General features: G+C 40.5%; 1 protein-coding gene across 2 annotated transcripts in view; it reads left to right on the forward strand.

Moving 5' to 3' along the window:
* Positions 1–10440, forward strand: part of LMBRD1 (LMBR1 domain containing 1) — a 116310-nt gene extending 105870 nt beyond the window's left edge. For both annotated transcript variants that reach the window (XM_059083830.2, XM_067011390.1), the window contains 2 exons: positions 9652–9743; positions 9882–10440. In XM_059083830.2, the coding sequence (XP_058939813.1) occupies positions 9652–9743; positions 9882–9998 (209 nt within the window). In that variant the 3' untranslated portion in view covers positions 9999–10440. The remainder of the gene's footprint in view (positions 1–9651; positions 9744–9881) is intronic.
* The last annotated feature ends 5158 nt before the right edge of the window (positions 10441–15598 follow it).

The raw sequence follows: 15598 nt of genomic DNA on the forward strand, positions 1-15598 counted from the left end.
TTTTCTAATACTGAGAATCAAAGACTGTGTGTCTTGAAATTCTAAAATAAATTTATAAATGTCTTAATTTCCAGGATTCCACATGATCATTGAGTTTTTCTTATCTATTCTTCCTTGCTTTTTCATGTAACAAATGTTTATATTGATATCTAGTATGTGCCAGGCACTATTCCAGGTACTAGTGACGCAACAGTGAACAAAGCTCAAACATTCCTGTCCCCATGGAGCTTACTGAGTAAGCATATTTTTATGGAGAAAAATAAAGTGCCCAAGGAGGGTAAGTGGTGCACAGGAGGAGGGACGGTTTGAAATGCTGAGTAGAGTAGAGTAGAAAGGAAATCGTTACTGAGAAGCTGACATCTGGGCAAAACGACCTTCAGGAAGTGAGATTCCTGGGGAGAAGCCCTGCAGACCAAGGTGGCAGCAGGTGCAGAGTGGGGCGGGGGAGGGGGGCTGGACGAGGAAGAGGAAGGGCAAGTCATCAAGGTTCAGGACTTCAGGTTTTATGCTCAGATGCAAAGTCTAGAAGGGTGTGAGCAGATGACTTGATGTGATATGTAGACCGGGGCCTGGCAACCTTTTTCTCTAAAGGACCGGATAGTCAATATTTTAGGCTCCGTGGGACCCACAGTAGGGTCCACACTGCTCAGCTCTGCCCCACCAGCACAGAAGCTGCAGTACACGGTGCGTCACGGATGCCGTGGCCGTGTTCCAGCAAAACTTAACAAAAACAAGGAATGGTCTAAATGTATCCTTTGGGGGTAAAGTTTACCAGCCCCTGAGATAGACCATAATAAACCAAGGGCAAAGGCAAGTTGAGAGAACTTTTGCAGGAATCCAAGGCAGAGCTTCTGGTGGTGGTGGAAGTGGCAGGAAGTGGTCAGATTCTGGATAGATTCTGAAGGTAGAGCCAGTGCGATTTGCTGAGGAGTCGAGTATAGCATATGAGAGAGAAAGGAAAGGGGTTATGTCTGTGTTTTTAGAGTTTTAATTAGAAAACATTGCTTAATATTTTATATTCTATATTTAATAATATCTAGAATAATTTTCTTTTAACATCTATTTGCAACTTTCAAGGCTGTCCTTTTTTTCCCTTTGAACCTGTTTGACTTTGTTTTGTTCTTGGTATTCCATCATAAACTGAGAACTAATAAGGAACCTGATAACTTCCGTCTCCCTTTGGTTACCGCACAGTTTTTCATTAGGTTTCCCTTATGGCTGAAAGCACGTGTGTAGTTGAGGTGTGGTGTGCGGGGTCAAGGAAGAAAGCGAAATTAAGATGTTAGCGTGTCAGCTTAATCTGTGGGTAGTCCTAAATGAGACTTATCAACCATATGAAAATAATATACAGAGCCTTCTTACTTTGGTAATGTGCTTTTATATATATATAAATGTTTAAAATGAATAATTATTGGGGAAGTACCAACTATTAGATAAGGTCTTGGACCGTATGTCCTACTTCACTATTTCTTTTACTACCATCATTCTTCAATGCACAGTTATCTTCATTCACTTTCTCTTCAGCTAATCAGTTGCTAAGGGATGCAGAGCCTGTTGCCATAGTGACCCTCACATCTCACCTAAATGACATGTCACACGAATTGCTGAGCCTTTTAATTAGTGCTCCACTCTGATCCACGCTACACAGTGCTGCTAGCCTAATTGTTCTGAAGCAGTCAGTGGTTATCGAAGTTTCGTGTGCATCAGAATCACTTGGAACGCTTGTGAAATACATCGCACAAGTTTTGATTCAGTGGATCTGAGGAGGGACCCTAGAATTTTCTGACGGTTTTGGTCTGGAAACCACACTGTGGAAACCGCTGTCCTCAAGTCCTCTGACAATGTCATTCCTCCACCAGGAACCTTAAGTGCTGCCCTGTACCATCTGATAAATTCAGCTGAGGATTGAAGGATTCCACTCTTTAATCCGTCCTGCATGTTTCCAGCCTTTTTTCATACACTTCCTGAACGTGGCCATGTTTTCCGCCTTTGCTTTTCAACGGTTTGTTCTTGGAATGTCACAGCCAATTTCTACTCATCTCCTCCCATCTTTGTCAGTCAGAATCCTGGCCATCTTACAAGGTTTCTTTCAAACCTGACCTTCTTTTTTGAATCTCCAAACACGTGTGCCATTCCTCTTTTTTTTTTCATTTGAATCCCCATAGCATTTATACTTCTGATGACATGACCTTACTCTGTCTTAATCTATCGTCATTTGTGTGTCTTATCTCTGTCCTACCCTTTTATAGGAACGTGTAAACTCCTTGAGGATAAGAAAACATAGATATATATGAGTATATTTTTCTGCCTTGTTCAACCAGCATTTGTAGAATTGAACCACTTTTTAAATTTGTTCCTTTTTTTCTTTCTCTTGTTAAAAAATGTTCTTAAACTATCATAAGATTGATATCTACCTAGTGTCTTGTCGCTTCTTGCTCACTTTATCTGTTCGAGGAAGCCCATTGTATTTACTTCCTTCTAAGTACCTACTGACCCCTTTTCTTTGGATTAATTGCTTTCTAATTGTGCTGTTCAGCTCTAATGTTATAATTTCTGTTCATTGGACTTCTGTTGCATTAGAAACCGTATCTTCTTTCTTGATTTCCTTCCCAAAGCTCTTAGTTTACCTAGAGTTAAAGAAAAGAAATGCTTTGCGCAAAATGTGTATCTGAAAAGTATTATATCCTCACAATTGATAGAATTGATGGGTTTGTGCTTAGAATTCTACGGAAGACTTCACTTCTTTTAGAATTTTAAAGGCATTGCACCATCTGTGTTTCATTTTTGACTGGTGAGAAATCCAGCGCCAGTCTGTTTCTTCTTTTGAAGTTAACTTGATAGTTTCTGTTTTCTCCATTTTCCCCTTGGGGAGCTCTTGTTCATTAGTTGCTGGATATCTTCAGTTCATCATCTGTCTCCTCTCATATTTCGTATTTTCAGCCTACCATTCTGCTCTAGATTCTTGGATATGTATTCAGCTTTATCTTCAAACTATACCCTGAATTTTTTATCTCATGTAACAAATTTGTACTTTCCTTGAGGTACTTTATGTGTCTCATTTTTCTTTTTCAAGCATCTTTGTTTTATGGATGAAATATCTTTGTCAATGTGTGAAGATACTAAACATTTTTCTTAATTGTTTCCTTGTTTCCTTTAAGTAAATTACAATTCAGTTCATCTTGGAGCATTTCTGTTTATCTTGTTCTTTCCCCTCTTGCTGATCGTTTTCTGTATATATCTGATGATTCATTCATATTTATGCTAGTTTGTATTTAAGTATCAGGAACCTGGGAAGCCTCATCACTGGGGACTCTATGACTGAGTTACATTTTAAGTTACATTTTAAGTTACATTTTAAAGTAAATGAGAAGGAAACCAGCTGTTTAACTGGAGACCTTTCAAATGTGGCTTTCCATCGTCCAGAATATTGCTGAGGTCTCCCATCACCGGGTGGCCTTCCACCCATTCTCTTCACTGTTAAAGTTTGCTCCTGGCTTTATTCCTGCTCCATAACTTTAATGAGGTCCTGGGAAACAGGACAGGAAACAAATGACTGTGCTCAGTCTACCCTCTTGAACCAGAAGGCTTTGTGTTCAGCAAGTTAAAATAGTCCTTCATGGTTAAGTACTATAAACTTATAATCTTTCACCTGACAAATAATAACTCTGTGTTGATAGCCTCATTCGATTTAATTCTGCCCATCAAATGGGCAGAGCAATATTGAAGTTAGAGTGAGGAGATAGAATTATTATTTAAGAATCCTGCTTGATCTCCAGCATCTGTATTTGACTCCAGATAAGTGGAGAGGAAACCAAAGTTTTGGCCAGATGGCAGTTTATTAATTTACCATAGGAAGTATAACCATTAAAGAAACTAGAGGCTCAGGGCTAGTGAATTCTCAATGGAGGAAGGAATCTGGAAAACCACATTTATAGTCATATAGTTTCTAGGTGGGCCTGGAGTTAGAAGAGGGCCTCACTGACATTGGCTGGTATCATCCAGCTGAGAAAGCCTTATGTATTGTGTCCGTTGTCAAGTGAGGTTGCCGTGCAGACCAGAAAATTAAGTATTGATCAGAGCATATTTTTCTTGGGTTTTGCTTGAGATCCAGAAAGTCTCTTACTGTCGAAGTTCTTTTTCTAGGTGACATTTTGATTGTGTTGATGAAAGTTCAGCTAGGACGGTACACTGAAGTTAACTAGGTTGTAAGGTTTCTCAGTTCTTTGGAGTCCACTCTGAAGACAGCCCAGGTGATTTTGTAAAACTTCTCAACCACTTTTTACAGATCCTTGCTTAAGGATGCTGTCTCCTAAAACATCAACCTTTTTTTTTTTTTAAAGCACATGTAGAATTCTCTAATTTAATTCTCAGAAGTTCAGTTTATCTTATCACTATCCATCAGAAGTAGATATTACCTCAATGACACTTAGAAAGAAACTGATAACTTAGAAGTTAAATGATTCCAGAATCTCACAGTAAATATAAGTGGCAGACTCAAGAACCAAATCTCAATTTTCTATCTCTAATATTTTCTGCTGTACCCCTTAAATTACTCTCATTTTATGAAAAAGATAAAGTAATAGAAAGCAGTTGTTTTATATTTTACTGTCTTGGACAATTAAGAGTAATAGTAAATCTAATTAATTTAGAGTTTACTAATACAGTTTAAGATTGTGTCTACATGTTATGCTAATGCTTACCTTTGTAAACTCTCCTTTATAAGTTGTATATAGCCAATTTTTATATGGTCAAGACAAATGAAATAAGGTGCATTCTTTCTTAAAGGAGCAATACATATTTTAGCATCTTTGAAATACATTAAACTTACTAAAATGTAATCAGAGCTCAACACAGATGATACTGATTCTTAAAAGAGTCACTATAAAAAGTTACTCTTTAGTACAAAACATGTGGCAAGTGCTATCTTTATTAGCCTGGTACAATTTATATATCCATAAAATACAATAAATCAATTTCCTTTAGAATTTCTATGATTTTTGATGTTCACCAATTCCTTCTTTCCCTTTTGCCCAGCTCCTGCAGTGAGATTTAACAAAACATTATTAAACTGTATGCCATTTGTTAAGTTTCAGATGAGCGTACAATTTTGGGTTTTATTACATATTTAAATTTTTTCTGCCCTCCCTTATTTGGATATATGTTGCTAGTTGCTCAAATCTTTTTGTGCGTATATATTTCACATGCTGTAAATCCATTTGACAGTAGTTATTCACTGGCATTTTACTCCCCAGAACCTCAGATCCAGCCTTCCTTTCATCCCGACAGATTGTGTTTTCACTTGGATTGTTTCCTGGGTATTTTTTGCTTGTTTTTTGGGGGTGTTTTTGTTCTGTTTTTGGGGGGTTTTTTTGCAGTACGCTGGCCTTTCACTGTTGTGGCCTCTCCCGTTGCGGAGCACAGGCTCCGGACGTGCAGGCTCAGCGGCCACGGTTCACGGGCCCAGCCGCTCCGCGGCATGTGGGATCCTCCCGGACCGGGGCACGAACCCGCGTCCCCTGCATCGGCAGGCGGACTCTCAACCACTGTGCCACCAGAGAACCCTTGTTTCCTGGTTTGATGAACCTCTTCCTACTCTCATTTCCCTCTGCCAGCCTGCAGTGCACTCATATTATCCCCTTTGTTTTGTTAAAACCATTTGATAAATAATTCCTAATCATATCACAATAAAGCCTGAGATCCTTAGCCTGTTTACAGTTAAGATTTGTATGTCTGTGGTGTTCAATAGTAGCAAGACCCTAATCAGAAACCGAAGTTAGCGTGATCACGGGCAACCATGAGGAAGGAAGTGGTGTTCTAAATAGTCCAGTCTTCTCCCTGTATTTTGGTCACTAGTCAAACAAAGAAATTGCTTTAAAAATCTCTGTGGTACATGAATTTTCCCAAATGCCCTCTCTTTGTATGCACATGTAACATAAGGATTTGTTTTATAAGTAAAGTACAAAAATAGAGTTAATTAATTCTAAGCTGATTTCAAGTGAAGGTGTAACATGGTGATGACCTAATGGTGGCTTAAATCAGCTCTAAGTATTGTTTTTCAAAATATATTTAAAGTAGAAGGTGCTGTTTATTGTAGTCAATGAGCAGAGTTATGTTAGTGGCAGTCAGCATACATTAACAATGACATAACCAGTGGTCTAAAAGGAAACAAGAAATAAGTAGTATAAAATCTATCAGGTATATTTATAAAGGCGGCTGTTACATGAGAAACAGAGGTTTACTTGCACTCTCTTGTAGTTACTCATCTAGTTTGATGATAAGTGAGGACAGATGGGGGGAGAGGGTAGAGGCAGGAGTTTGATTCTATTCATATGCTCCAGGTGTTCTTTCTTGGCTCCTTTAATCGTGATCTTTACTGTATGGCCCTTTTGTGTGAACCCCTGTTTTTAGTTTTTCATCGTAAACATGCACTCTTTGGTGTAATTGGAAGTTTATGTGTCCCTGTGAGGAATAACAGCCAGAAGTCTCCTGAACAATTCCGGTTTTAGAATGTACTCCCTAAATTGAGGAATTCGCATTTACTTTGAAGGCCAAACCCAGTTTGAAATACTTACTGTAGTTTTTTTAGATAGCAGTAGAAACACCTCTCTAGATCTCCTAGATATCTATGATTCAGGTGGGCATCTGGGAGGTGGCGGATGGTGTATCCAATGTGGAGTTATTGCTCGAACATAAAATATATGCATGGGGATTATTAACTAACATTCCTCTGTGGACATATGCCAGCCACTTTATACACATATAAATATAATGATATATACATATAAAGATAACTATAAAAGCTGTTACATACTTTTTCAACAACAAAGCAGAACACTAACATACATTTTTTTCTTATTTTAGAAGGCTTGCATCAAATCTCCAGCCTTTGAAAGTGGTAAACATGTAAAATAACGTGATCGGCAAAATATTTAGGATTTTTTTTTTTTTGTGGTGGGGAAAATAATCAGCCGGTATAGCCAATTTAAAATGTCACTGAGTGGATTATTAGACCCCCTGGGAAAAGTGATTTGGTTCTACCTGCTTTTGCCAGCTCAGCCTTTGTCTTCTAATCCCTGTTCTGGCCTTGAAATTTCTAGTTCACGCAAGTTCTGACCCCCCAAATACCTTTAGGTATGGAAATGAGTCATAGAACTTTTTATTTTTTAAGTTCAGAGCATTAGCAATGTTGAGAAGATTGAATAACTTTACAAACAGGTTTGTGGGCTTCCCTGGTGGCTCAGTGGTTTAGAATCCGCCTGCCAATGCAGGGGACACGGGTTCGAGCCCCGGTCTGGGAGGATCCCACATGCCGCGGAGCAACTAAGCCCGTGCGCCACAACTACTGAGCCTGCGCTCTGGAGCCCGTGAGCCACAACTACTGAAGCCCACACGCCTAGAGGCCGTGCTCTGCATCAAGAGAAACCACTGCAATGAGAAGCCCACGCATCGCAATGAAGAGTACCCCCCGCTCGCCGCAACTAGAGAAAGCCCTTGCGCAGCAACAAAGACCCCACTCAGCCAAAAATAAATAAATGAATAAATAAATAAATTTATTTTTTAAAAAACCAGGTTTGTACTTGTGCAGTAGAGCTCATGTAATGCTTAAGCCATGAAAGATACTGTTGATGTTTTTAAAATAACTGTGAACAGGCATTTTTTACAGCCCCTTCCGTTCTTCATTTCAAATTGGTTATTTTTATTTTAAGGTATATTACTGTGCAGCTGGTATCCTTTTACTGAATTATACACATTTAAATTTCACCAAATTCATTTGTATCTGTTTTGACTGTAGAGACAGAAAAATAATGAACATGTACAGAGTAGTCATGATACTGATACCGAAGCGAGTATTTTCCTCACTACTAGTGTGCACGTAACCTTCTAAACTCTTAAGATGAGTTTTTATTGGCACCATTTGAGCAGCTCTTGAAACTTTTATTCTTTACCATGGTCTTGGTATATCTTGAAGAAGAAAGTGGACATTAACTGCCACTTTGCAACCCTCGTTTGGTCTTCAGGGTGACCCTGTCAGGAAGTGTGGTGACAAGCAGAGTCTCGTGGTTCAGACTTGCCCGTTCACATGGCAGAGAAGTGACCAAATGATACCTGACGCCAGGTCTGTCAAGACCAGGGCCTGGACTTGCTTTGTCGTGCTGGGCATTGAAGTTATACTTTTCATTTTCGAGTCACATTCAGAGCATCTTGTTTTGACGTCCTTGGAATCTTGTCAGATTTTAGTCAAAAGAAATTAGAAAATGTATTATTTAGCAATAGGATTTTAAAGTAAAATACCCCCTTTTTCAAAAGTTGAGGTTTTCAGCAGTCATACCGAATATGAATGCCAGGTATTCTGATGGGTACTGGGGAATATTCAGGCCAATCCAGTGGAAAAAGTGGCAAATTGAGTACGTTATATTACTGTGAAGCACCTTCTGTTGGTCGAGGGGCGAATTTGCTCTGGGGCAGAGTGGCTGACGAGTGGCTTTTTCTGTAGGGAGGCGTCTCTGCTGCCTGAGCTCTGGCGCCTGGTGTGAGGCCATGATCCGGGGGGCCAGGGGCTGTAGGACAGGAGAGAAACATTTGTCCCTCCCCTGCTGCCCGATACCTTTTTGGGTTTTCTTAGGAAGCTTGGAATATTCCTCTGAGACTTTTGTGCTAAGAAAGAGAACAAGGAATACGAAGGGGGCCCTTGGGGGTTAGAGGCTCCGCATCAAATTGCTGTCCTGCCTGTGAGAGGAAGGTGCTTCTCTGTTAAATGGCATGTTTTCCTGCCAGAAGCAGAGGCTGTCTGTCCAGCTGGGCATTGAGCCATCCCAAAGGACGTGCTGAACTGTAGGGGAAGCGGGGGGAGGGTTGGGATAAAATAGAACCTAATGCTACTTTTCAGAAATCCATGGGACAAGTGGTTTTCATAAACAAGTATTTCCTTAGACTTCCTTTACTAGATATATGTATAAAGGACTTTGTAAACTAAGGGAAACAATGTATTTGGGTGAAATAGTACAGAGTCTCACACAAATACCAAGTAACTGGTCTGCCAATTTCTCTTTAAAAGTTACTTTTTTTTTTTTTTTGAAGGAGAAAAGTAAGGGATTTCTTTTTAAATTCAAGCTATAATGCTGTCTAAAATTCAGACAGTAAGCAAATCAGTAAATAATGATTTTTCTGTATTTCTTTTTAAGCAGCAGCCATTTTTTCAATAGCATTCTTAAAAAGAAAAGAAAACTCAAAAAAATCTCTCAGTTGGATTCTTAGAAAAGAATGCTAACCACATGTGATTACTTTCTTCATTTCTTTTCTTCATTCTTCATCAGGAAAACTTTGTATATTTCGTTTTAGGATGTGTCTGGCATTCCAGGTTAAAATGCTTTTTCTATTTCAATTACACTAGTAATTGAAACTAGCCCATATAATTTTTTATACCTAGGAGCTGGGGTTACATTGGTGGCATTCACTTTTAAAAATATGTCATATTAGTTGATAATTTATATTAAGGTGATTGAAAGAGTGGGCTTTGGAGATAGGCCTAGATTTCAATCCTGTCTCTTAACACTGATAATTAGTCTTGGTTAATAACCTTTTAGGTCAAGTATTAATAGTCTATTTCAAGAGAGAAACTACTTTACCCTAGTCCTTTATTTGTTTTTATAGATCAGTGTACTGTCACCCGGACCTACCTGTTCCTTCACAAGTTCTGGTTCTTTAGTGCCGCCTACTACTTTGGTAACTGGGCCTTTCTTGGGGTAAGTACAGGTGTCCCAGGGATGCTGTGACCACTGGTGGCCTGTTTGTGTCACAGCAATGCTATTGGGTTTTAAATTTGGTGCTTTCTGGATGACTTCAGGTTTGAGAAATAACATACAGCTTGTTTACATTTGCAGGTGTTTGTGATTGGGTTGATTGTCTCCTGCTGTAAAGGGAAGAAGTCGGTCATTGAAGGGGTAGATGAGGATGACTCAGACCTGAGTGATGAGGAGCCCCCTGTCTACTCTGTCTGATGGCTGCTGTTATACAGGTTTACTAAGCCGACTGCATCTCTCGTGCATTTGTAAAGTGTCAAACTAACATTAGGATGAACTGACTAGCTTTCATCAAAAATGGGAGCATGGCTATTAAAAAAAAAAAACTATATTTTTTATGTTTCCTGAAGTAACATTATTGTATCATAGATTAACATTTTAAATTGCTATAACAATACTATGTAAATATAAAACTACTGGCCTTGTGAGGGAATGTTTGTGGAAATTTTTTTTTCCTCTAGTGTATAATAGTGTTGAATTGATTAAGAATCTTCCAGAATTAATATTCCCTTTGGTCACTTTTTAAAAACATAATAAATCACTTGTATCCTGTGCCTTTGGGTCTCTGGAGTACTGTGGAATTTTCAAGTGTCTGTATCTGTTGAAAAAATAATATTCACAGTACAGCTGATAAATGTTATTCCGTTGTGCAGCTTGTTTTCTATTTTCTACATTAAATCACTAGCGCCGTTGATATAGATTTCATGAACAGATTTCAGGCTGCTTGGTGTGCCAAGATGTATTATATCGTTCAGACATTAGTCCATTAGATGTCTTATCACCTCTACAGTATTTAAGGCATATACATTGTAAATAACCTCGAAAGTTGTATTCCAGCATAAATGGGAATATTGTCAAGAGTAAGTAATCCCGAAAAAAATCAGTGTACTGATCAGTTTAAGATATATGACATCATATTTTAGCTTTAAAGATATTTTCTCATTCTAAAGATTTAGAATTTGCAAAAGATATAGGGAAAGCTATATACTATTGATAGGGTATTTTGAAGGCATTCTGGATACTGAGATCCTAGTTTACGAACACAGGAAAATTAGAACTCATGAAAAGCACATATTATGATCCTTGAAGTAGAATACCATTTAGTTTCTGAAAAAGACTTAGGAATTAACAACCATCTCCCATTCGGTTCATCTCTCTCTTAATTTTTGTGTCACTTTGCTCTCATTCTTTGTCGCTCTGGATAGACCTCCACACCCTTAATGTTTGGCACCTTTGATGTTATTCACCAAGACTCCATTCCCTTCTGTTCTTATTTCACATTTTCTTTTTGGACAATCTCATATACCCTCAGTTTCCAAACTTTTATACTTACCTGTTAACTAGAAATTACTACTTCAGTTGCAGCATGTTGATAATTGAACTCTTCATTTTTCTGGTCATACCAAGCCTCCTTCTTTATTCATTTTTTTGACAGATAGCACCAGCACATACCTGGTTGCCAAAACCAAAACTCAAGCAGACCTCCTTATCTCCTATGTGTACCTGGCCCATCACTAATCAGGCCATGTTGATCTCTGCTTAACTGTCTTTCCATTTTCCCTCTTCTCCATTCTTACTGTGTTACGGACTGAGTTGTGTTCCCCCCCTGCCACCACAGAAAAATTTCCGTATTGAAGTCCTAACCCCTAGTAACTGAGACTCTGACTATATCTGGAGATTGGGTCTTTAAAGAGGTAGTTAGGTGGCACCCTAATCCAGTATGACGGGTGCCCTTATAAGAAGAGGTGGAGACATCGGGGATGTGTGTGCATAGAGAAGAGGCCACGTGAGGACCTGCAGGCCAAGGAGAGAGGCCTTGGGAGAACCCGACCCTGCCGGCCCCTTGATCGTGGACTTCCAGCCTCCAGAACTGTGAGAAAATAGGTTTCAGTTGTTTATGCCCCCCAGTCTGTGGTATTTTGTTATAGCAGCCCAAGCCTTCTAACACACACTGCTTCTTAATTTCCTCACTGGGCTTTCTGCTGAGTCCCAGCTCCTTTCGGTCTTTCCTCGACAGTGAAAACACAAATCAGATGGTGACATTTCTTCACTGTGAAAAGCTTTCCATTATTTCAGAATGAAATTCATAACTTTCATGTGACATCTAAGGCCGTTCTGGTGTGTGTCCCAGCTACCTATCCAGTTTTCACTGCCATCCCCACAGATGTCTCACCATTATCCAAGCGGCTCTGATTTCTCCCCTCCCCACTCTGCTGACCTGTCCCTTCTGCCTGTGACACACTTCCCCTCCTCTTGTCTCCTAAGAGGATCCTTACTCTTCAGATCTCAGCCATGACGTTATCTGGTCAGTTACCCTCCCTAGTCTCCTAGGCACAGTTAGGTGCTGTCTTTTCCCTGCTCACGTGGCTCCCTGTACAGTGTGTTGTGACTGTTACCTTCAGGGCTGCTTCCTCTGGGCTGCAAGTCCTTGAACACATATCTGGTCATTCAACTTCGACCCTGGTGCCAGAGCAGCTCCCTGCACTTGGAAAGCACTCAGTTGGCAGGTGAATTTGCTAATTCAAAGCTTTATGGGAGAAGAATGAAGATGCCGGAATAGCAGGATGTGGAGTTCACCTCCTCCCACAAATACATCAAAAATACTCATACATGTGGACAGTTCTCACAGAATACCTACTGAACGGTGGCAGAATATCTCAGACACCCAAAATGGCAAGAAAGATCTCCACATAACTGGGTAGGACGAAAGAAAAACGAAATTGGGATGGGACCTGCGCCCCTAGGTGGCAGCTGTGAAAGAGCAGAAGTTCCCACATCCTGGGAAGCCCCTTCACTGGCAGAGAGATCAGCCAGGACAGAAAGGGAGCTTCAGAGGCTTGGAGGAGAGCACAACCGCAAGTTGGCAGCAGGCAGAACAGAAAGAGAGCTGCATAGATGGTCCATGCCATGCCCTGCACATGCCAGCCTGAGACTTGTTCGCTGTTGGGTGTGGGTCCGGGTGCTAAACTCGGACCTTAGAGGACAGACCCAGGGAGAGGGCTGGTGTTGGCTGTGCAGAGACAGCTTGAAGGGGCTGGAGTGTGGTATGGCTGCAGCCAGGGCTGTACACGGAAGAAGCCTGGGCCTGCCATAGAAGTGAAGCTCCTTCATTAAGTGGTGCATGAAGGGAGAGGCTGGGCCTCCATAGCAGCCTCACTCTTTGTGTGCTCACAGTGGTCCTGGTGCTGCCATTGAAGCCCCACTGTTAACATGCATGAGGGAAGGGAGGGGCGGGGCCTCCATAGCAGACTCTTTCTTGGTGCACTCTCAACTGGCTCGGTGCCACCTCTACAAGCTCTGGGAGCTCGTAAGTGCCAGCAGATTGCCCACACACAGAGGTGGGGTTGAAATCAGAGCTGTTCTCCAGGGGCCGCATGACTTAGGAAGCAGGGATGAAATCTGAGCCTTCCCCTCACAGCCGTGTGTTCTGCAGATTTACGCCACCACCACACGCTTTGTAAGCTCAGTGCCTACAGGACTTCCAAGTGGACGATGGGTACTCCCACAGCTGGGTCAGGTCTGGCCTTAGCAGCTGTGGGCTCTGTTGGGACATGCATGCAGAGGCAGGGCCAGGGTCTGGACTGCCTCCATGGTTCCCATGGCAGGTCCAAGTGCATGACTGCTGTGATCCTGGTACCTGACCTTCAGTGGATCTGCACTGGTGGCTTTGTGAACAGAGCACCTGAGGGACACCAGGGACGATTGCCAGCATTCCCACAATTGAGCCAGGGCCAAGGGCAGTGCCAACAATAGCATACTTGTGAGCCCTCACAACAGGTTTCAGGTGATGCCACAGAGCGCACTCCCTGGTGGACAACTCCAGCAAAGGAATACTCAGTGGCTCATCTCCCAGTGGGCATGCTCCAATCCACCTATTCACACCACAGCTCAGAAACGGATCTGGTGGCTTCTGCTCCAACAACTAGGGAGCAGACCCTGCCCTGCAATAGGGCAGTGACAGCCACAGAACAAAGAGGAGGCCCCACTCAACATTCAGTGCAGGCTCTGGTCACCACAACACCAGTCACACCCCCTATCAAGGGGATAACGGCCAGCACACACTGAAGAAAGACATGGCAGGCATCCATACAAAAAACAGCCCTCACACCAAAAATATTAAAACCACACAGGCTACAAAGGGATGTTCCCTCATAAAAACAACCCTCCAAGAACACAGTTTCTCCTAAACTCATAGAATCAGAAGTATAAGTAAAATGAAGAAGCAGAGGAACCACTCCCAATTAAAAGATCAAGAAAATTCCCCTGAAAGAACAAACAATGAAACAGACCTCTTCAGACACCAAGTTTTAAAAAGATTATGAAACTACAGAAGGAATTAAAGTTTATTGAGGGAATTCCCTGGCGGTCCAGTGGTTAGGCCTCTGCATGCTTTCAGTACTGAGGGTCCAGGTTCAATGCAGGGATCTAAGATCCCACAAGCCACGTGGTGCAGCCAAAATATATATATATATATATCGATAGAAATGCAAATTACTGTAAAAAGGAACTAGAAACTATAAAGAGCCTAGAAAAATTAGAAAACTCATTTCTGACACAAAAGCTGAGCTAAAGGCAATGAATAGCAGATTGAATAATGCAGAAGAATGAATAAGTGATCTGGAAGATAGAATAATGGAAATCCAATCAAAATAACAGAAAGAAAGACAAATGGAAAAAAAAATGAAAGCAATACAAGAGACCTATGGGATAATATAAAGTGAGCCAATCTATGCATAATAGGGATCCCAGAAGGCGAAGAAAGAGAAAAGGGGTTCAAAAATGTATTTGAAGACATGGCTGAAAACTTCCCAAACCTAAAGAAGGAAACATGTCCAAGTACAAGGCGTACAGAGGGTCCCAAACACCAAGACATACTGTAATCAAAACAGCAAAAGTTTAAAGATGAAGAGAGGATTCTAAAGGCAGAAAGAGAAAAACAGAGTTAATTGCAAGGGAACCCCTATAAGGCTACCAACTGATTTCTCTACAGAAACTTTGCAGGCCAGAAGGGAGTGGCATGATATATTCAGAGTCCTGAAAGGAAAAAATCTGCAACCTAGGATACTCAACCCAGTAAGATTATCACTTAGAATAGAAGAAGAGACAAATAATTTCTCAGACCAGCAAAAACTAAAAGAATACAGCAATACTAAACCTATCCTAAAAAAAATCTTGGAAGGTCTTTTCTAAATAAAAAAGAAGCAAGAATCTATAGCAAAGAGAAAAATCACAATTGGAAAGTAAATCACTTAAATAAGCCAGTACACAGATTAAAAAATTAAAAAAAACTTTTTGCTAAAGTGATGATAACCTCAATGAACAGCAGAAGGATAAACACGAAGATGTAAAAGAGGATGTCATAAAATGTGGGGGAGGAGAGTAAGAACCTGTAGATTTTTTTTAGAATGTGTTTGAGCCTATATGACTACCAGTCTAAAGCAAGTAGATATAAGAAGGGCTTGACATACTTGAAAAACAGTAATCAGAAATCAAAGGCATGCAATAGAATCACAAAAAGAAGAAAACAAGCATAATACAAAAAAAAATCATCAAACCACAATAGGAATAACAAAAAAAAAAAAAAGGAAGAAGAATACAAAGTCACCTGGTAAACAAGGTTTAAAATGGCAATAAATACGTATACAATAAATACAATAATTACTTTAAATGTCAGTGGACTAAATGTTCCAATCAAAAGTCATAAAGTGACAGATAAAAAAACTAGAGCCTACAGTATGCTGCCTACATGAGACCCACTTTAGGGCAAAGCACACACAGGTTGAAAGTATCAGAATAGA

This window comes from Kogia breviceps, chromosome 13 (assembly GCF_026419965.1).
Source record: "Kogia breviceps isolate mKogBre1 chromosome 13, mKogBre1 haplotype 1, whole genome shotgun sequence".
NCBI lineage: Eukaryota > Metazoa > Chordata > Mammalia > Artiodactyla > Physeteridae > Kogia > Kogia breviceps.